This window comes from Delphinapterus leucas, chromosome 5 (assembly GCF_059928025.1).
Source record: "Delphinapterus leucas isolate spDelLeu-1000000601 "Yukka" chromosome 5, BTC_Dleu_Yukka2, whole genome shotgun sequence".
In the NCBI taxonomy this organism is placed as follows: Eukaryota; Metazoa; Chordata; class Mammalia; order Artiodactyla; family Monodontidae; genus Delphinapterus; species Delphinapterus leucas.
This window is the reverse complement of record NC_143133.1, coordinates 297,501-317,752: the sequence shown is the minus strand read 5'-3', so window position 1 is coordinate 317,752 and position 20,252 is coordinate 297,501. Positions and strand designations below refer to the sequence as shown.

Here is a 20,252-nt window from a genome sequence, read left to right as displayed (position 1 = left end):
CTAGGTGCCCCCTCCCGCCCCCGCACGTTGGCCACCGCTCTTCTGCTGACAGCCCTTGGGCCTTCTCCTTGGAGGGTCAGTCCTGGGGCGGACTTGCTGTCCTGCAGGCTCCAGCCAGGTTGTGGCCTCTGTCTGCCCCCGGGACCACGCCTGCAGAGACGCTGCTGGTCTGTGGCCCGGGCGTGCTGGCTGAGCCCCCACTCCGTGCCTTCCCTCTGGCGTGACCGGGAGAAAACCTGGCCCTGACAGGACCACTGGGCCTTTTCCTCCCGCAGACCAGCCAGCCACGCGCAGGACAGCAGGCAGTCGTGGTGTCGGTAGTGCCTCCTGGGCTGGTGCCGGCCTGTGTCCGCAGCTGTGGCCCAGCTTCGCACCCGTGACCGACACGGTCAGCCGGCACTTCCTCCTCTCCACCGAGCAGATCAACTGGCTCTCACTGGCCTACCTGGTGGTGTCCATCCCATTCGGCGTGGTGGCCATCTGGGTTCTGGACTCTGCTGGGCTCCGCTGGGTGGTGAGTCGGACCCCACACCGGGGCCCGCTCTGGGATGGGCGGGGTCCCCAAATGTGGGCTCGAGAGCCATCACCTCCTCCCTAGATCCGGGTCCCCAGCCATTGCATGGTGGGTGGAGGTTGGGGTGCTGGAAGGGGGAGTCTGGGCTGGTGGGCAGCTCTTCTGACCCCAGCCCTGCCGACCGTCCTATGTGCGTGGCTGAACTTTGCTGCATGACCACCAGCCGCCAGGACCCATTTGCTTTCCTCACGGGTGGGCAGAGCCTCTGTGCCCTCGCCCAGACCCTGGTCATCTCTCCAGCCAAGCTGGCCGCCTGTGGTTTCCCGAGTACCACAGAGCCACAGCCAACACGATCGGCACCGTGTGTGAGTCCCGGGGGTGAGGCCGACGTCCCCGCTTGCTTAGCGCGTGGCCCAGCACTTCTGCGCTCCCCGCTCTTGGAGGGTGGGGACTCCTCCTGGGGGCTGGGGACCAGCCTGCCGCTCTGAGCTGACATATGTCCCCGTCCATTCAGCAAACCCCCTGGGCATCCTGGTGGCCAACCCGCTGTCTCCCACCCTGGTGAAGAAGGAGGAGGACATCCCCTTGATGGTGAGGGAGCTCAGGAGTGCGCGCACGTGAGTGTGTGTGTGCATGCATGCACATGTACATGTGTTTGTGTGCATGTGTGTGTACCCGTGTGTATGGTGTAGAGTGTGTCGGTGTGCATGAATGGCTACGTGTTTGCGTGTGTGTGTATGTTTATGGGCTGTGTGTGCACATGAGTGCCGTAGTGGCAGGCTCGTGCGTCCACACCTGTCTGTGTGAGTGTGCACTTGCCACCGTCTGTGGTCACACATGGGTTGCACTCCATGCATGTGGGGTTTCCTCATGTGCAAGTGTGCAAGTACTGGGCACCTTCCCAGCATCAGGCACAGCTCCAGGGACTGGGATGTTCGGCGGTTTCCTTGGCGGGGAGACAGCTCCGGAGAGGCGAGAGGCCGGCTGGAGCAGAAGGAAGCGTTTGTGGGGGGCGAGGGAGGGAGATGAGGGGGGCGAGGGAGGGAGATGTGGGGGGCGATGGAGGGAGATGAGGGGGGCGAGGGAGGGAGATGTGGGGGGCAATGGAGGGAAATGAGGGGGGCGAGGGAGGGAGATGTGGGGGGCGATGGAGGGAGATGAGGGGGTGAGGGAGGGAGATGTGGGGGACGAGGGAGGGAGATGAGGGGGGCGATGGAGGGAGATGTGGGGGGTGATGGAGGGAGATGTGGGGGGCGAGGGAGGGAGATGTGGGGGGTGAGGGAGGGAGATGTGGGGGGCGAGGGAGGGAGATGAGGGACCAGCAGACTCTGAGGTGGACGTGAGGCTGAGGGGTGGGGCCTGCAGCCAGAGGCCAGTGTGTCCACTGAGCAAGGGGAGGGTGGCGGGAAGGGTCAGCCCAGGTGCAAAGCACTGGCATGATGGACACCTCGGGGGCGTCTGAGGGGAGAGTGACTCCACCTGGTCCAGAATGACTCGGAGAGCCAAGGGTGTGCCGAGTGTCCAGGGAGAGAGCCAGGGCTTTGATCGGGTGGGGCAGTGGGGCAGGCTTAGGGCTGGGGGGTTGGAGGTGCGCCGAGGTGAGAGGGGCTTCCAGCTGGGCGAGTGTTGGGGTCATTCACAGAGGTGGGAAGGGGTTCCAGGTGGCCGCTGGATGGAGCTCCCGGAGAGCACTGAGCTGAGGCTGTCGCTGTTGCGGTCATCTTTGGGTGGTATTTTGAAAGCTGGGTTTCCAAATGCAGCAAAGCAGAGCAGCCCCAGCACAGCCCTGGGGCTTGCCGACGTCCACCTGGGGATGACCTGTGGGGGTGGCCAGCAAGGAGCCTGGAGCAGCGGGCGTGAGGCACCCGCACGCATGTGCACTCGTGCATACCCTCCTGGCAGCTGGGCATCTACATCATCCCTGCTGGCCCCTGCTTGCGTCTGGGAGAGCAAGCCCCCGCCCCGCCCTCCGCGGGGGCTGTCCACTCCACTGCACAGAAGTTCCTAGCAGGGCTGGAGCTGGTCAGTGCCGCGTGTGTGCTGTGGGATCCCGGGGCGGGGGATCCCAGGAGGGGAAGGGGGCGGGGCTGCCCCGGGGAGCCTCTGGCTGTGCTGCTGGAGCTCCTGGGCTGAGCAGCCCCTCCCCTTTAGCTCGCAGGGAACAAGGCCTACATCATCCTGGCCCCTGGCCGCGTGCTTTGGGGGCAGCGTTGGCATCTTCTCCAGCTTCTCGTCCCTCCTGGAGCAGATCCTCTGCGTGAACGGACACTCCAGCATGGGTGCCGGCCCTGCCCTGGGGGCCCCACGGCAGGACAGAGCTTTGGGGGCCTGTCACCCCACAGGCTCTCTTCCGCCGCTGCTTTCCCGCTGGTGGCTGTGGAATGGCCCACGACCTCCCCAGGCGCTGGGTTTCCACACCTGGACGGGGTGATGTGGGTGCTACTGAGATGCTGTGTGAAAATTTGTGTCTGCAGACAGCAGGGTGGTGGCCGTGGGGAGGGGGTGCTGACAGAGCCCAAGTGTGTTCCACTGGGATTTCGTGTGGCGCTTTCCACCATGCCCCAGCCACCCCAGCCCTGGGGGACCCGCTGATATTGGAGCTGCAGAGGAGGGGGCCTTGCTCCGCTCAGAGCACCTCTGGCCGCGCCCTCCACTGTCTGCGTCAGCCCTGGGTGTGGGGTTCAGGCCTCTCGTGTTCCCAGTTTTTCAGGGGTGACCGGCACTGAGGGGTGTCTGCAGTAGGCAGGCCCTTTCTCTAGCAATTGTTGAGTTCCTGGCTGGGGGTAGGGCAGGGAAATGGCACCTCCAGGGGAGGACACCTCTTCCCCCAGCCAATGATGCAGCCAAGCCTTCCGTGCCATCCTGCCTGGGCCTCAGGCTCCGTTCAGTGACCCTGCCGTGGGCTCCCCGGTGACGGCATACATCCTAAGGGTGAGGGCCTCCTCCTGGGGCCCAGATGACAGGGTGCCCCCGCCTCCTCTCCTCCTCCAGGAATTTGTAGGCCTCTGCGGGGCTCTCTTCATTGCGTTTGGGGTCTTGGGGGCGCTGCCTCTTGGCCTGTACGTGGACCAGACCAAGCATTTCACTGGAGCTGTCAGGATCGGCCTCTGCCTGACATCTCTGGTCTGCATGGCCTTTGCCCTGGTGAGAGTCCTCTGAGCCGAGGCCACCTTGCACGAGTCAAAGTGGGGTGCCCCGGGGTGGGGGAGTTGGCAGGTCAGCCGTAACGGACATCCAGACCCACTCTGACCCTGGGCACTGCCCTGCCCCCCGGTGCAGGGCCTGGCTGGGTCTGGGCGTCTAGGGCCGTGGCACGTCTGACTTCTGACTCCTGCCGCATCCGTCTGTGCAGCTCACTGCCCCCAGGGGCCCCAGCTGGCCGCCACCTGCTCGCTGCTTGGGCTCTTTGCTTCTCAGCGGCGCCTGTCGCCGTGCAGCTGGCTGTCGAGCGCTCTTTCCCTGTGGGTGAGGGTGGGCCGCGGGCCTGGTCCTCGTGCTGGGGTGAGTGCCCATCCCCCAATGCTTCCCTGGGGACCCAGAGAGCCTCCCCTCACCCCACCCAAGGCCACACAGCAGGTGACCTGAGCGCCTGCCGTGTGCTGGCCTGGGCTGGCCGCAGGGCCCACGGTGACCAGAGCAGCGCCCTGCCCTCGGGATGACTACGGGTGCCGGGGAAGCAAGCAGTGCCCCGGGCAGGGCTGAGGGCCTCGTGGCTGTGCAGGCAGCCCGAGGGTGTGCTCAGCATGGCGCTGCTGGCCTCCCTGACCGTGCGCCGTGTGGAGCTATCCTTCTCCACCTGCCGGGACGGCCAGGACCCGCTGGCCTGAAGGGTGAGGGCCGCAGCCTGTGGGGCTCCGAGGGCGCAGACCAGCAGGTCGGCCCCCACCCAGCCCTGGAAATCTCCCCTCCGTGCGCCTCTTGGCGACTTCCGCTGCCCTTGGTGGGCGGGTGCAGGGCACCCACGGCGGGGGTTGGGGGGGTCGGGTGGGGTCAGAGGGCAACAGGCCGAACCTCAGGCTCAGCCTGGTGGGAGCAGCCCTGAGGCCCTTACGAGAGCTCAACCTCTAACCCCCATGTGACTGGTTTTGAAATGAGATCAAAGAGAGGCAGGGAGGGTCGGCGAGTGAGAATGGCAAAGACGGAGACAGAGTGAGAGACAGGAGTGGGGTCGCCACCAGAGAGATGGTTGCACGCCCTCGTCCCCAGACCCGGTGCGGTGACCTTGGGGCTCATGACTGTGAACCCACCTTTGGGGCCCCTTGGGGCTGGGACAGGATCTGTCCCCGGGGTCACTCTGAGGTCATGGTTAGTGGGGTTCGGGGTCCCCTGCACCCGGGGGGCACTCTGGCACTTGGGGAGCCTCGGCAGAGCTGGGCCACGGCCCCCCGGAGTCCACGTTGCTGGTGGCCGGCCTGTGCGTCCTTTTCAGCTGCCTTGGGGTGCTCTTCCTGTACACCCCATACCGGTGCCTGCAGGCCGAGGCCGACACAGCCCCTCCGTCCAGGAAGACGTGCGCCCGGCAAGCTCGGCAGCCACCCCCGAGGCCCCGCCGCGGCCCCCCCACTGGCCCCAGCAGCCCCTCCTGGAGCCGGTGATCCTGGCTCCGCCTCCCTCCCCCTGGGAGTCCTCCGAGACGTCACGGGGCCCCTGCAGCGGACCAGAGGCCGGGGAGCAGTTGGTGCGATGAGAAGCGGGCCTGGGGCCGTGAAGGGGCGGCCAGGAAAGGCAGGCCCTGGTCCCCTCGGCTACACCAGTCACACCTGAGGCCGGGACAGTGCCAGCATCCGGGGGGCCCGGGGTCCTCGAACATAGGCAGGCTGGCCCAGGGGACTCCCTGTGGATGTAGCAAGGAGAGCTGCCGCTGTGTAGGCAAGAGGCCGCTGACCAGGCGGGGCACTCCAGTGGCCAGGCCAGACCCAGGGTGGCTGGGGCAGGGGCTGCGTATGGGCAGGCCGGCCTGGCCTGGGGGCACGGCTGAGGGGCGCTGAGTGGGCTGGGGATTCTGAGGGCCCCAGCATGGCTGAGTCTGGAGTGGACAGGTGTGGGGAAGGCCTTCCTTGAAGGAGCCTATCCCAGAGCCATGCTCAACCTCTGCTGAGCCCTGAATGAGCAGCCCCCCAGTCAGGCGCGAGCACAGGTGGGGAGAGCAGGTGGGGCCAGGCTGGGCCGGAAGCAGAGGGTGGGCCCCACGCAGACGCTCCCACCCCCTGAAGACCCTCCTACCCCCACGGACACGCCCACCCCCAGGGGGGCACCTTCTCCCCCCGAAAGAGACACTCGCAGGCCGGTTTGTGGGTTCGCGTTTATTGAACTGGCCGCGGCCCATTGGGGGAGGGGTGCCCCTCACTCCGCCTCCCCGTGGGTGAGCACGTAGCTCAGTGCCTTGTAGTCCAGGTTGCCTGCAGCGTCGATGGTGGAGAACTGGAACATCTGGTCAACCTGCGAGTTTGGTGGGGGTCGTGAGGCCCAGGCAGGGGTGGGAGGGAGTGGGAGGGTCCCCGAGGCCGCAGCCAGCAGGTGAATTAATTACAGGAACTGGACTCCAGGCTCTTTCTTGTTTCTGTGCTTGGGGGGAAGGAAGTGGGGGGGAGACCCTGCAGAGCAAGGGTTGGGGCCGGGGCGGGTGTCTCCCTTCCTGGACACCGGGCGTCCCACCCTCCCCAAGGCTGCAGCCTCTGGGGGCTGAGGCACATCCCCCTCCTGAGCCCCCAGAGCCCCGAGAGCCATGCTTGGGCTTCACAGAGGGCCTTGGGGACGGACGTGGGGCGGGGTGAGGGGACAGACCTCCTCAGCGGTCATCTTGTCGGCCTGGGACACGAGCAGCCGCCTGATGCTGAGGACAGGAGGGGCCAAATTAGGCTGCTCTGGAGCAGGCACGGCCCTGACTGGAGGGGTGGCCGCGGGGGAGCCCCGTGACGGGTCCACATGGGGGGACAGGGCTGCTCCAAGGGGGGTGTGCCCCCCCTTCAATCCCACCCGCTCACAGGGCAGGTGCCTCTTGGGAGCCTGGCTCCGGGTGAGTCCTGGGCACTGGGGTGGGGTGGGGGGGTGCCCACAGGGAGCCTTCCCTGACCCCCACGTCCCTGGGGGACAGTGCCTGGCGCACCGAATAGGGCCGTTCACGGTGCCTGGCTGAAGTAGCCCCCAGAGGGGCTAAAGACCCAGTGATGGCACTGAAAGGCAGTGACCACTGGCCCCGTGTGGGTAGGGCTGATCCGGCCCTCGGGTACCCTGAGGGACTCAGGATCCTGGGCAGGCCAATCAGGACCTGAAAGCGGGGTGGGGCGGTTGGCACCCCTCCTACCCTGTGACGCCTGGGCGCCTGCGGCCACACTCACTAGTCCTTGTTGATGCTGCCTTTGCCGTCGGAGTCCAGCATCTTGAATGCGTTGAGGATGGTCTCCTCGGCATCCGTGCCTGCCCACAGGAGGCCTTGAGTCCTGGGCGACTTGGGGTCCACGCCCTTGCCCACTCAGTGCCCTGAATGGCCTTCCCACTCTGAGCACCTGGGAGACCCTCAGCTCCCACCCCAGGGGTACTGTTCTCGGGGTCCCTTGGGTCCCGCTAGGCCCAGAGCTGGGCGAGTTCTCAGTGAGGGACAGAGGCCCCCATCAGTGGGCGAAGAGTTGGGTCTGGGCTGTCAGCTCACCCACCCTGGGGGGCTGACAGGGCCCCACAGATGTGGGTCCCAGAATGCCAGGTCCTGGGGCTTTTCAAGGGATCTGCAAATTTGGGTTTTTATGTGAGACGTGTGGATCTCTAAGTGCCTGGAACCACGTAAGCGCACACGCTGCACTGGCAGACCTGTGGGCTGGCCCGCACTCACCGCTCAGCTTCTCCCCAAACATGTTCAGGAACATGGTGAAGTTGATGGGCCCCGAGGCCTCCCTGAGCATGGCGTCCAGCTCCTCTTCCTTGACGTTGGTTTTGCCTGTTGCAGACGTCAGGGGTGGGGCGGGGGGGGGGTCACAGGGCAGGAGTGTCGCCCGCCCTGGCTGCCTTGTGGTCCGAATAGGTGCCCCACGGGGCCACCCCCCTCCATCATTCTCCAGGCAACCCCAGAACAAGGATGGGGCGACCAGAGAGAGGGAGGTGAGCCAGTGCAGGCACCCTTGGCCCAGGCATGGTGGATGGATACAGGTTCTGAGGGTCAGCAGAGCCCCAAACCCCAGCCCCAGGAGGTGGACTGAGTGGGGGAGAGAAGCCGGAAGGCCTGTGATCTGTTACCTGGGTGTGAGGGGGCACCCCCCAGGTAGAAACCAGCCTGCCCCCCGCCCAGCTCCAAGGGCAGGGCCGCCTCAGGCTGAGGACAGCCGTCCCCAGGTGGGGAGGGAGGCAGAGCCGCGGGCTGGGCCGTGCCGCCTGCGAAGGACGAGCCTCTGGTGGGTCTCTGTGTCCTCTGCCAGCTGCACTCCTGGGCCTCCTGACCATGCCGGGGGTGGGAGTGCCAGCCTCCCCCGCGCAGGGGCAGCAGCGCCTTCCTCGAGCTCTTTACCATCTCCGGCTCTGGGACGCCCATGCTTGGGTTGTACCACCCGCCCTGTGATGCCCTCTGCCTGCCCTGGTCAAACTAGAGGGGAATTTCTCCCCAGGAGAGGCCCCCCTCCCCCTCAGAGCCCACGGGAAGTCAGGTCAGGCTTTAAGGCCCAGGAGCGGAGCGAGGCTCTCTGGGACTGGAGCCGGAGGGCGGGGGAGTCGGGGTGCTGTGCTGGAGTTCTGCCCCCGGGGCACATACCCAGGGAGGCGTAGATGTCCTTCAGGTCCTCCTTGTCAATGAAGCCGTCTCGGTTCTGGTCCATGAGTGTGAACGCCTGGAACCGAGGCCAGGTTCACTGGGCTGCACCCCCTTTCCTGGCTCTGGATCGAGGGTCTTGTCACCTGCATTACACTTCCCAGGGGACCCCTCAGGTATGAGCTTCTGGGTGGAGGGGTTCCCGGTACAAGAGCAGGGCCTCACCTCCTTGAACTCCTGGATCTGGGTCTGCTCAAAGTTGGAGAAGACATTGGATGACGCCCTCTGGGCCCGCAGGGCCCCCCCCTCCTTCTTCTTGGCCTTCCTGCTGGCCTGAGACGAGAGCACCAAGGTTCAGGGTCCCCCAGCCTGCCCGAGGGTCTCCTTGGGGGCAGCCAGGCATTTGGGGAGACTTAATGAAGAGGATGGGTGCACCGTGGCATCTGGGGCTCCAGGGGGCCCCAAGCCCGTGTCCCTGGGCTGGGGCAGCTGCCCGTGCTTGGCATGGTCAGAGGGACCCGTGGGGGGCCCCTGACAGAGCACAGCACCCAGGGTTCACCCTGAACTATGCCCTGCTCAGTCTGCAGTCCAGCCAGGAGGACCAGGGAGCAAATGAACCGTGCTGGCGGCCAGAAGGTGGAAGGGCTTGTTCTGGGGATCCCACTAGGGTGAAGGCCAGGACCCCCACCTTCCAGCCCCAGGCTGTCACCAGGGCTTTCATAGGGCACAGATCTCCCCCAAACCCCAGCACACACAGACCCTCACACATGTGCACAAACTCAACTTGTGTGCACACGTAATCAGGCAAAACACACTCATGCATGTGACACGTGCACACACACCCATCCACACGGTCCCACACGCACATCAGGTACAGACACACTTATGTGTGTACACACAGCACACTCACCATGCCTGGGTCTGCCTGACGCAATGGTCTGTGCCCTCCCTGCTGAGGTCGTCCGTCTTAAGCTCTTACCCAGTCCCCCAGGACAGCTCAGACTCCGGCTGCCACTCCCTACAAGGACAGGCTCAGGGCTACCCGGGGGACTGGACAACTGCAGAGCGAGCTTTGGCAGCCAGCAGTGAGTCAGACGCCCCCATCCTGCTGGCCCAATAGGCCCCCGGCCTCCAGGCACCTCCCGCCCTGCCCCCTACCCTGGAGTCTGTGCTCTGTGCATCTCTGGGGTGACCTGCACATGGGTCAAGGGCCTGGGGACTGCGGGAACCAGACCTGCACACAGTTACTGTGAATGACTCTGGTGGCCAGTCAGCAAGCGCTTCCCAAGTATGTCTGTCTGCCCTTGCCTCCCCGCCTTGGTGGCAGAGACGTCCCAGGCCCTGACCCCAGCCCTGGGGCCAGCCCTCCTGTCCCCACGGCAGGGAGCTCCTTGCCTGGCCCTCAGAGGGGGATGACATTTCTGGGATGGAGGATGGCCCATGTGGGCTGGGCTGGGCCCAGCACTCAGCCAGATCTTCCTGCTACAGCATGGCCCCAGGGGCAGAGTCTGGGGAGGGGACCTGGCCCAGGTGCCCGTTGGTGGTGCCAGATGTTGGAGTCCACCACAAAGCCAGGGAGAAGATGCCCTGGTCCTTGATAGTGGGGAAGTGCAGAGTTAGTGGCAGGAAGGGGTGGGGGTGGTGGGTGTGCAGGCCAAACAGGAGGAGGAGGCCAGTGGGTGGATGAAGTGGGCAGATGGGATTCCACGGTGGTTTCATACCTGGAGAACAAGTTTTCTGAGCCTCCGGGGCCAGGTCTGGGTGGGGTTGGGATGAGCTGCAATCACTGGGTGGGGGTCGTCAGGGGCACATCTCCGAGCCACACAGCACCTGCTGCGCCTGGAAGGCGAGGGGCACACACCCTCTGTCATGTGGTGCTGCTGAGGTGCTGCCATCCGCGATCCCAGGGCCAGCTCACCATTTGAGGAACCTGGCTGGGGATGCGTGACTCGCCTGGAGGGACCTGGGGGCTCCTGGGGGCTCTGTCTGGAGGACCCCTGGAGGGCTAACGTGTGACCGATGTGGGACACCTGGGCCTGGGCTGCGCGGGGACCCCATCACTCCCAGCCAGGCGGGTCTGGGTGCGACGCCGGGACAGACCTTGGCTGGGCTGTGGGAGTGGGGAACAGCACACCGAGAGAGGGGTAGGCCCGTGGGGTCTGTGCTCAGGAGGCCCAGGCTTGGGGAGGGCCGGAGGAGGCTAGCTGAGCCCCTGGGGAGGTGTCCTGCGCCGGCCTCGGTCTGAGCACAGCTCTAAAGATAGCCACAGAGCCTGGCTCCTGGGAGAATATCGGGACTCAGCACGGACAGCTGCCCTGACAGGTGCAGGGGTGTCAGCAGGCGGCCCCTGCGTCCTGAGCCAGGTTGGATGCCCCCGCCCCGACCCCACCCTGCAGTCCCCAGGAAGGACTCCGGGCCAATGTGGGTCTCCCCGGCTTCAGGGGTCTTCCCTGGGCGGTTTCCGTAAGCGTGTGTTCCTGGGCCTGTGCGTGCCCTCCGCTGGCCGCCACTCCCCCCGGCACCGTGGAAGCTACTGGTATGTGGTCCCCCCACCAGCACTCTGGCCCCACCTTCAGCCCCAGAGAAATTTATTTTTGATTCTGGAAAAAGGAGTTGCTGAGGAATCTGGTTTATTTTAAAATCCAGGGAAGGGAAAACACATTTGCCACCTGAGGTCATCTGCCTGGCTGCTCCAGGGCAAGATGGAGGTGGAGGGGTGGTGCTCAGCATTGACACAGCATGTGGGCGGTGGAGGAGGGTTACTTTGTGCCTTGTGGAGTCAATGTGTGCCTACAGCTTCCTTGGGAAGGAATGAGTGGGGAGGGGGCGGGTCAAGAGGCCCTCCCCCCACCCCAGGCCCCCCAGAGGCCACAGAGGACGGGTGTCAGGCAGGAGTCCTCAGAGGGTTCAGAAAAGAGCCCAGCTGCCCCGTAGGATCCACCTTGCCGTTCCCACTCCCAGCCCAGGAAACAGCACAGGTGATTTACTAGCTTCCCAGTGGAAGGCCCAGAGCCAGGACTCCCCAGCAAATGGAGACGGAGCAGGGTCTGCTCAGGCCCCTGGTGGCTGCCGAGGGGCTTCCCCTTGGTGCAGATTTACTGAGCACATTCTGTGTGCCCTGGAATTTTTGTCCCTGCATTCTATTCTCTTTAGAATCGGAAGTGATCTCCCCTAGCAGTGGAGCAGGGATGCTTGTGAGCCCCGAGCCCCTGGTTCTCCGGGAGTTTATGCCTGGAGCAGCACAGGGCCCAAGGCATGGGTGGTCCTACCACCAGACCCCCAAGCCCCGTTGCCATGGGAACTGTGTGTCAGCACAGCAGGCTCAGTTGGGAGGCTGTCTGGCCACCACTGCCCATCTCTGGGCGGCCTCTTTGCACACCTGGTCTTGGTCAGCTGTGTCTTCGCTGGGGCTGACCACAGATCTGGGGGAGACAGTCTTCTCCTCTGAGGGGGCCAGAGTACCCCACCAGTGCAACCCCTGCCTCCCCAACAGAGGGCAGCAGAAGTGAGCGAGGACCTGTCTGATGTGAACCTTGAAGCTTGGGGCTCCATGATCCTGAGGGCCGGAGTCGGGGAGACCCAGGGAGCAGGTTCTGCTAGGGTGGCCTTCTCAGGAAGACCTGAGCCCCCTTCTGCTGGAGAGGCTCCTAGGGTGAGGAAACTCTAGCTCTGCCGGGGGGCTGGGTCTGGGACCGGGGGTGGGGGTGGCAGGAGGGGGCACCCGAGGCAGTGCGGTCCTGGGAAGCGACTCGGAGGCCACATGGTCGGCCTGGCCTCTCTGTGAGCCCAGAGGGGCCGGCCACGGCCACCCCTCTCTGCTGGGAGCCGGCCTGCACTCAGGTTACATTTTGTACCCGGACCCCGGATTCCCTGCCCAGAGCCTCGAGCCCCTTCCTGGGCTGTCCTCTGGGCTGGCCTGGGGCTGCTGCGGGCCTGGACTAGCCTCGGCGTGGCTGGGGCCGCCCTGCAGCAGTGGGCGGGGCGGGACAGCCCAGGGAAAGAGGATAGCGAGAACTCTATTTCGCACTTTGTAATGTGGACTTATACTTTACAAATATTTGTACCTGTGGTGTGCGGGCCTCGATGTGTGCTCAAACTGGTCTGAAAACGTCAGTGCCTGGAGGGGTCGCACCCGCTCTGGGGAACAAGCACGTGCCGCCTGGGCCACTGCGCATGCGGAGCCAGTCGCGAGCCGCGCGCCTGGTGACGTCACCCCTCCGCGAACGGGTGCGCGCGCCGTTCTCCCTCCGGCCGCCAGGGGGCGGCTCCGGCGCCTTCTCGCTGCTGACGGCGCATGCGCCCACCCGGGTGAGCTTCTGCGTCTCCAATGTTTTTCGGGCCCTTGGAGCGTCCTCCTCGGTCCGCGTTGTGCTTCCGGCGCGAAGGTCACGGGCAAGATGGTTCCGCCAGTGCAGGTCTCTCCGCTCATCAAGGTGAACCAGGTTTCGCGGCCGCGGCCGGGTGCTCGGCTCCGCGTAGGCCCGCGCGTGAGCGACTCCGCGGAGCTTGAGACCTCCGGCCCGGCCTCCGCTCGGCAGGACAACCACCCCTCTCCCGCCCCGCCCCCGCGCCCCGACCCGGAGGCTGCGATTTTCCCCCGCCCCCCCGCATCGGCCCCAGACGCCGCGGGTGCGAGCCCCTCCTTCCCCGCACGCGTCCCCCGCGCCCGGGACCCCCCGCGGGCTGAGAAAACCCCCGGACCCCGGTTCCGCTCCGCCGGTCCTGACCGCCCTTTCCCCGCAGCTCGGCCGTTACTCCGCCTTGTTCCTCGGCGTGGTTTACGGAGCCAAGCGCTACGGTGAGTGACCACGGGCGTATAAAGCCGTCCCAGCCCACGGGGCGCTCACGGGGCTTCTCGACGACGGTGCGGGGTCCCGGGTGCCGGGCAGGAGAGGGGGCAGGGCGGGAGGCGCCAGACCCAGAAACGCGAGCGGGCTGGACCCTTGAGCGCCGCCGCGGCAGGCGTGTAGTTTGGTCGGGCAGCCGCTTGCAGCACAGAGACCTGAGTGAGGGGCGGCAAGACGCCCGGGGTGGCAGCGGGGACCCTGTAGCTGCCCTCCGGGTGGGGCTCTGTGTTGAGGAGTGTCAGGCCTTTACGCATATCTAGGTAAAACAGGTACCTCTGGTGTTCACGGTACACTTGAAGATGACTTTGCTTGTGCACTGAATTCCTTTCACTCAGTGCGTCGGTGAAAAAGTTCACTGATATCATCCCTCCCTTTCCCTTTCCTTTAACAGATTACCTGAAACCCCGGGCAGAGGAGGAGAGGAGGATAGCAGCTGAGGAGAAGAAGAAGCAGGATGAGCAGAGGCGCATTGAGAGAGAATTGGCAGAAGGTACTCGTGTTGCCGAACCTCGTGGATTTGTTCTCCACCCGCATTTCCAGAAACAGCTGCTGGTCCAGATGAGCCCCACAGTGGAGGGGAAGGGCTGCTGTCTTGGTCCCTGCTGGCCCCTGGGTCCTCTTCTGGGGGAGTGGGAGGGAGAGCAGGTGTGGGTGTTGGGGGTGCATGGTGCTAACTCCCTTTAGTGAGGCCTGGGGCGTGAACTGTTGGCCACCCTCAGCTCACCCCAGGACCAGAACCAGGCTCACCTCTCCCTGCCTGCGGCGGCAGCTTGCGGTCAGGACGGGCGGGGTGAGGAAGGCCCAGGACGGGAGTGCAGCAGAGCTTAGCCAGGCCCACCACGGAGTGAGATACTGGGTGGTTTAACGCCAAACGTCGAAAGTGGGCCCTTTGGATGGCCCGAGTGTGTAATGGCGCGTCTGTTTTCCTTCCAATCTTTCAGCCCAAGAGGACAGCATATTAAAGTGAGCCCGCCTTTCCCCGGAGCAGTGTGGATGAATAAAGCCTCCTGTACTGTGTGATTCTCTGACTTCCCTTTACTGTCCTCGGTTGTTTGGTTTCTGGGCTCGGACTCAGCAGTTGTGTTCCTACCTTCTCAGGTTATGTGGGGTGTGGGTGGGGAGGGATTCCAGAAGAACCAGTCAGTGACCAGTGCATAAACCGGGCGGGATGCACAGAACCTCCATCGCCTGCTCCGGGGTATCTGTGGCGGAGGCCAAAGGATGCAGTCTGTAGCGGAGACACAGCTGGCCAGGCCTTGTGAGCACTGCTCGGTCTTCTGTGCTCCGAGCCTGGCCCAGACCCTTGGATGGGCAGGGGAGGAGCAGGGTTTGCAGATGGTGGGGGTGGAGATGGCCTGATGCCTTTACGGTTGGGACCTGGATCTCCATCGCCCTCCTGCACGTTCTCCCCTTGACCCCAGGGAGGGGATGTGGCCTCCTGAGGACCAGGCTGGGGTGCAGCTAGGTGTTCAGGGGGCTTAGGCCTTTGTGCCTGAGCAGACGGCAGACTCCACCCCTGGTGGCTGTGGGCTTTCATCCCCAGGCCTGGTGTCAGAAGTCGCTGTTCCCAGTTTTGTGCCAGGAGCAGATTGCCTAGGCTTAGAGCCCCAGTTTATTTGTCAAATGAGTTCATCTGCAAACGTGAGGAGAAAGTGAGAAGCGGCGTACAGCCCTGTTTTCAGTTAAGGTGAGGCTGGAGTGCGTGATGGTGCACACCCCCTGGGGTATCCTGAGGTTGGTGGGTAGCTGGCACTGGGTCCCCCTGGGAACCTGGAGGAGCCCCCAGTCACAGGCCCTTGTCACCACCAGGTGCCACTGTGAGCTGAAGGTTTTGTGGGGCGTGTCCATCCCCCCCCACCCCCCACCCCCCCCGGGAGTGCTGGCAGAGGGCAGCATCTTGAACCGGCCTTAAAACAACTCATTTGGCCTTGCAGTTCTGGCCAAGGCTGCAGCCAAGAAGAGTTTCCAGTATCTGGAAACATTTGCTTTGGAGCTAACGTTATGAGCTAAAGGTCCTTAATTTCTATCAGGTAATTTAGGACCCATTTCAAGCGTGAGTCTTGCATTACCCCATTTGGGTCTGACTCGCTTTTCTTCCCGGCTCAGAACCATTAATTAGGTCCTTGGAGGCATGTGGTTGCTCCCATGAAGGAAACCTCAGTGGTGCAGGAGGACTTGGGCAGACCACAGGCGCTGGTCCGTCAGCGCGGTTCAGAGCAGCTCCCGGGCAGCGTTCATTACAGATTATTTTTGCACAGATAGCTCACGTCTGATCACTGCTGTTCTCACAGCCTGGACCTTTCTGGCAGGATTTTGCGGTTGGTCACAAATGAGCGTCCTCCACCAAGTAAAAAAAAGGGCAGTGTGTTTTCTTTTGATTTTATTCTCAATTTTTGTGCATGTATTTTTTCCTAGACCAGATGGGAATTGGCATCTATGTATCCATTTCTCTACCCATATATACATAGATACATGTGCAGTGTGAATATATTCACCCCGTGCTTTTAGACACACAGTTTACAGACCCTTTTTGAAGATCTTGGTGGCATTACTGTGCATCCAAAATGTGGATGAGTGTAAGGTAGGCTGTAGTGTTCAGACCATTCATAGTTGGCTTTGGTTCGTAAACACACAAACCTTAAATTGAAAATATCCAAAATGGTCTTCAGTTATTTTCTCAGGCTTCTTAACCTCTTGTACCAGTGGTTAGAGGCACAGCCCCAGTGGGGTGAGGGGGCAGGGGGCCCGCTGACCGGCTCACAGGATGCAGCAGGTGGAAGACTGGGGTGCCGGGCCGCCGTTGCAAACTTCTGTGCCGGCTGCAAGAGAAGACAGGATGGTGAGCGGGGAGTGAGAAACGGGTGCGCCAAGCTCCTCCCCTCCACACACCCTGCAGGAGGAAGGGCAGAGACGGGCTGGTTGGCCTAAGCCAGATTAGCCCAGCAGTTACTAGTTTAGCCCTTGGTGACACTCCAGCCTGGGCCTCTCTGAAGCTGGCTTGTTTCTATTGGTTCCCTCCCCTGCGGGACGTTTCAGGGAATGGCGACAAAAGTCCCAGAGCGCAAGCAAAAACCAAGGCAGCAGCTCACAGGTTCTGATTTGGGGGGCGCGCTGAGTGGTTCCAATAGAGCCACGTTCCCGCAGTGCAGGGTGAAGGTGAACAAGTGCAGCAGCGCAGGGAAAGACACCGCGCACTGACTCCTAGCTCGCTTCCTGTCATTTTCTATGCGTCTGCTGTTTATCCCTGAAGCTGGCGTGGGAGCGTAGGTAGAGTTTCTGAGCTCCTTAAGAGGGCACTGCTGGCTGATTATGGAACAGAGGAGCTGTTAAGAGTTCACGATATTTCAGCGGGGCTTTCCTCCCTTTTATAGAGGAAGTAACACTCAGTTACTTCCCTCCTGAGTCCCCGGCTAGGACCCCAAGCGCGCCCCCGTGCTCGCCAGCTACACTGAATCAGCAGGGCTGTTCCTGTGGGATGGGCCTCCCCACGTGGCCGCCTGTGCCCTGTGCAGCCAGGAGCCCTGGTGCACCGACCACAGGGCCTCCTGAAGGCTGGCTTTTCTCCGGGTTGAACTCTGTTGCCTCGTGCCCGCCCCCGCAGGCCGAGGCCCGGCTGTGTGGTCTTGGCGGCGGCAGGTGTGGAGCGCAGACCTTTTTTGGTCGCTGTCCTCTCTGCCTCCTTCCTCTGCTCCTCCTCCAGGGCCTTCACCTTCACCTCGTACTCGTCGGCCAGGGTCTTCCACTCCTTCCTGTTGTTCTGCAGCCGGTCGAACATGGGCAGGATCTCCTCGTGGAAGCGGGAGAACTCCTGGAAAGGGAACCGAGAAGTCGGGCCACAGCCCCAGCGGCTCCTGGGAGGGCTGGGCTGGGGTGGGGCATGGAGGTGCCACGTGCCCAGCAGAGGCCTGAAAAGGGAGAAGGACGTGGGGGTTTGTGTCCTTGAGGTTAGAACAGGAGCTGTGGGGCGAGGTCCCCAAGAATAGAGTAGAAAGCATCAAAACAGAAGGGACGTTTCCCCGGCAGGGGGGCTGGGAAGGCGACCCAGACGTGCAGGTCTTGGGGCTCCTTCGCCCTCTCTCATACGCACATCGCATGTCACACAGAGCCCACGCTCGCCCAGGAACACGTGTGAACGCCCGCAGGCTGTGTGGGTGGACAAAGGTGGGGAAGGCAGTGGGAGGGGAGTGCCTGGTGGTCCCCGGCAGTGACCACCTCAGGACCGGCATGTGCACCCTGGTCCCGCCTCCCTCCCCAGCACTGACAGCCCCGCCTTGGCGGGGGCAGAAAAGGGAGCTGGTGTTTCGGTAAAGGGAAGCGTGAGACCTCGGGGGCTGGGGTGGGGAGTGGGGCAGGAGGGATGTCACTCAACTCAACCTGAAAACCTCCTCGGAGTGTGGGGTCTGCCCCCCCCAAGATGGGTGGGGCCTGTGGCGTCATGGTGTGTGTCAGTCGGGAGGGCTCTGCCCCCTCCCTCCCTTGCCAGTCCCTGGAGCTGATGTCACAGCACCTGTCCCAGCTCCTTGGCATGCGTCCACTGTCACTGGGCTGTACCCGGGTGTTTGCTGGGCTGCGTGCACCCAGCTGGCGACAGTGGACACCCCTCCTCCCAGGGTGCAGACACTGCACAAATGCACTGCACGTATACTGCAGTCAGTGCCCTGAAAACAGCGTGCAGCCCTGGGCAGGGGCGCCTTAGACGGGGTTTGGGAAGGGACATTTGAGGTACGACCTCGAGGTGAACAGGACGTTCTGGGAGGGAGAAACTGGGGGGGTTGATGGGGAGGGGACCCCTTGGGGTGACGCTGAGGATTTCGATTCCGAGTGCAGACTCAAGGGGGATGGGAGCCACCGTCCCCCCCGCACGCCCCCGCCCATCCCCCGCCCCTCCCCTGCAAACCCAGCCAGGCCCTGGGCCACCCCCTCACCTTGTACACGAACGTGCACACAAAGTCAATGAAGCCGACCTGCAGTTTGGGGAGCTCGGCCGCCTTGTTCCGGTCCATCATCGGCTTGTGGGGGAGCAGGGACACCGTGAGGCACCTGGTGGCAGGCGTGCCTGACACCTCCCCAAGCCCCCAGGACTCAGCCCCACCCCGGCTCGGTGAAATTGTCCACGGAGACAAGAGAGCAGCGCCCTGGGGATGAGCTGGCCTTGGAAGGGAAAGCCAGGACGCCCCTTCCCTTCCGACCCACTGCCCCGTTCTGGGGAGCTGCCCTAGGCAGCGCTGGGCTCAGGCCACATCAGCCAGGCGTGGAGCGCAGAGCCCCTTCCTCCAGCTTGCCCCCCCCCTTGAGCTATCCATGGTGCTGACCCAAGGCCTGGCCCGTGACTCCCAAGGGGGCAAACCCCCATGCTCTTGAAGGAGCTGTCCTTGGTGTCCAGACTCTGGACCCCCCCCTCCCCCACCCCCACCCCCGGTTGCCTCCTGGCAGGCCCTTCCTCGGAGTTGCCCTCTGTCTGGAGCTCGGCGTGCTGGAGTGAGCCACGCAGGACCCTACAGGCCTGGCCCGGAGGAGACTGACAGGCTGCCTGCCCTTCCCCCAATAGACTTTGCTAGTTGGTCAGGGCACCCTTTCCTGCAGCCTGCGCCTGGCCCCAGAGCCTTCCCAGCCCGGTGCTCAGAGAGCTCTTCAGTGGCTGGAGTTGGCTTGTGAGACAAAATCTCTCTCCATCTCTTCTGCCCATTGTTGGGTAATGCTCGTGTCCTTGTCCCCATGCAGGTGCCACTTCGGTCTAGCAACAGGTTCCTGACCCCCACATTGCTGAGCTGAAGGTCCCGGCATTGTTATAGCCCTGAAGGCAGACTGAGTTCCAGTCACGCCCAGACGGGCCTCCCTCCCTCCCCTCTGCCCCTGTGACCTGGCGACCGTGCGCACAGGTCCAAGCCCCAGGGTCCTTCCAGTACTGGACAGCCCTACCCCCCGGTCCCCGCCTCCTCTCCCCCTCCTCCCTGCAGCCTCAGCCACAGCCGGGGGGAGCCCTGGACTCCAGCCACCAGCTCTCTCCCCACGGGCCAGGCCTGCCCCGCCCTGGGCCTTCCTGGAGCAGCTCACGGCCGGGCAGGGCTCACTGCAGAGCTGCCTGGGCCCGTGGAGGCTTTCGGTCATGAGCCACAGTCCGGCTCTGCAGCTTCGGCAACGGCTTTCCATCACTGCAGGCATCACAGTTTTACCCAATCCCTGCCTTTTCCGCAATTTACCCAGATTCGGTCCCAGCTAAATTCTCACCAGATTCATGTCACATGACCCCACAAAGTGAGAGTTAGGTCCCAGGACCCCAGACACCCGGGGGTCCCCTGTCTGAGGCTCCCAAGCACCGTGATGGGTATATGGAGGATTCTGGAAGCAACACTCACGATGGGCTGCTGATCCAGAACCGTCCTCTCCAGGTCCCCTTGTTCCCAGAACTCAGCTGCCACCAGCAGAGCGACCTGAAAGGCACACGGAAGGCAGGCGTGCTGTGGATTCGGTGATGGTCAGATATTGTCCTGAGATCCTGTCAGATTGGCCGGTGCCCTTGGTCTTCTGCACCCCAGACTCTGGTGTCCCTACTATTCAGGTTGGGAGTGCGGCAGCCCATTCCACCATGGCGGCACTGGCTGGGCCCCAGAGCTGGGCAGCAGCCCTCGGCACTACTTGCAGATGAATGGCTCTGTTTCCGTATCCCAGGCTCCACCTGGATGCAACCCCGTGAGGACTGGCAAGACGTCTGGGGCCCTGCGTGACTCTGACCTTGCTCTGGACTTCCCAGGGCTTGGTGATGGCAGACAGGTCACACGCCGTCATCATCATGGCCCTGTGGGCAGACGGAGCTCCAGGCACATCCACACTGGCCTCCCCCCTTCCCCTCCACCTCTGCAAGGCCCGGTGACCGTGGAGGCACAGGTCCAAGTCCCAGTGTCCTCCCGGCAGTGGACGGTGCTACCCTGCACACCACTCCAGGCCTCCCCCACGCTCCCCGTCTCCTCGCCCCTCTCCCTAGGCAGCCAGGGACAGGAAGGTCAGCAAGTGCTTCTTGGGGACCGGTGATTTACACATACTTCCTAATTGGACCTCTGGGACAGGCCTGGGGCTGGACGCAGTTCTGAATCTGCACTTTGCAGGTGAAGGGACGGAGGCTCATGAAGCGAGCACGGTATTTAATTGTGGACAAGGCCTG

The 20,252-nt window shown here is 63.6% G+C and overlaps 4 protein-coding genes across 4 annotated transcripts in view; 2 read left to right on the top strand and 2 right to left on the bottom strand.

Annotated features, from left to right (window-relative positions):
- Nucleotides 1-276: 276 nt before the first annotated feature.
- Nucleotides 277-11,917, top strand: SLC49A3 (solute carrier family 49 member 3; the record flags this gene model as incomplete). Its single annotated transcript, XM_089911348.1, is given in 17 exon segments — nucleotides 277-313; nucleotides 316-345; nucleotides 348-518; nucleotides 687-719; nucleotides 722-823; nucleotides 826-879; nucleotides 1,029-1,105; nucleotides 2,417-2,536; nucleotides 2,666-2,698; nucleotides 2,700-2,795; nucleotides 3,506-3,679; nucleotides 3,881-3,920; nucleotides 3,923-3,985; nucleotides 3,988-4,015; nucleotides 4,236-4,344; nucleotides 4,906-4,999; nucleotides 5,002-11,917. Coding segments are annotated over 17 exon segments (1,461 nt in total), but the record flags the coding sequence as incomplete, so codon positions are not given.
- MYL5 (myosin light chain 5) lies at nucleotides 5,858-8,597 on the bottom strand (the record flags this gene model as incomplete). Its single annotated transcript, XM_030760185.2, has 6 exons — nucleotides 5,858-5,953; nucleotides 6,299-6,347; nucleotides 6,853-6,931; nucleotides 7,341-7,445; nucleotides 8,250-8,325; nucleotides 8,472-8,597. Coding segments are annotated over 6 exons (531 nt in total), but the record flags the coding sequence as incomplete, so codon positions are not given.
- A 630-nt stretch (nucleotides 11,918-12,547) lies between the features above and the next one.
- On the top strand, nucleotides 12,548-14,122 carry ATP5ME (ATP synthase membrane subunit e). The gene is made up of 4 exons (XM_022554833.3): nucleotides 12,548-12,679; nucleotides 12,990-13,044; nucleotides 13,485-13,583; nucleotides 14,035-14,122. Exons 1-4 carry the CDS (start codon nucleotides 12,644-12,646, stop codon nucleotides 14,058-14,060), a joined length of 216 nt encoding a protein of 71 aa, XP_022410541.1. The 5' UTR covers nucleotides 12,548-12,643; the 3' UTR covers nucleotides 14,061-14,122.
- Nucleotides 14,123-15,784: 1,662 nt separating this feature from the next.
- Nucleotides 15,785-20,252, bottom strand: part of PDE6B (phosphodiesterase 6B) — a 30,974-nt gene continuing 26,506 nt past the window's right edge. Inside the window, exons 18-22 of the mRNA XM_022554805.3 lie at nucleotides 19,826-19,889; nucleotides 19,450-19,524; nucleotides 18,019-18,102; nucleotides 16,745-16,901; nucleotides 15,785-15,912 (exon numbers count right to left, since the gene is read on the bottom strand). Coding sequence (XP_022410513.1) covers nucleotides 15,851-15,912; nucleotides 16,745-16,901; nucleotides 18,019-18,102; nucleotides 19,450-19,524; nucleotides 19,826-19,889 — 442 coding nt within the window. The 3' untranslated portion in view covers nucleotides 15,785-15,850. The remainder of the gene's footprint in view (nucleotides 15,913-16,744; nucleotides 16,902-18,018; nucleotides 18,103-19,449; nucleotides 19,525-19,825; nucleotides 19,890-20,252) is intronic.

Coding starts and splice junctions, on each gene's coding strand:
- ATP5ME (XM_022554833.3), top strand. CDS start 12,644: ATGGTTCCGCCAGTGCAGGTCTCTCCGCTCATCAAG. Junction 12,680..12,989: donor AGGTCTCTCCGCTCATCAAG/GTGAACCAGGTT, acceptor CTTTCCCCGCAG/CTCGGCCGTTACTCCGCCTT. Junction 13,584..14,034: donor TGAGAGAGAATTGGCAGAAG/GTACTCGTGTTG, acceptor CCAATCTTTCAG/CCCAAGAGGACAGCATATTA.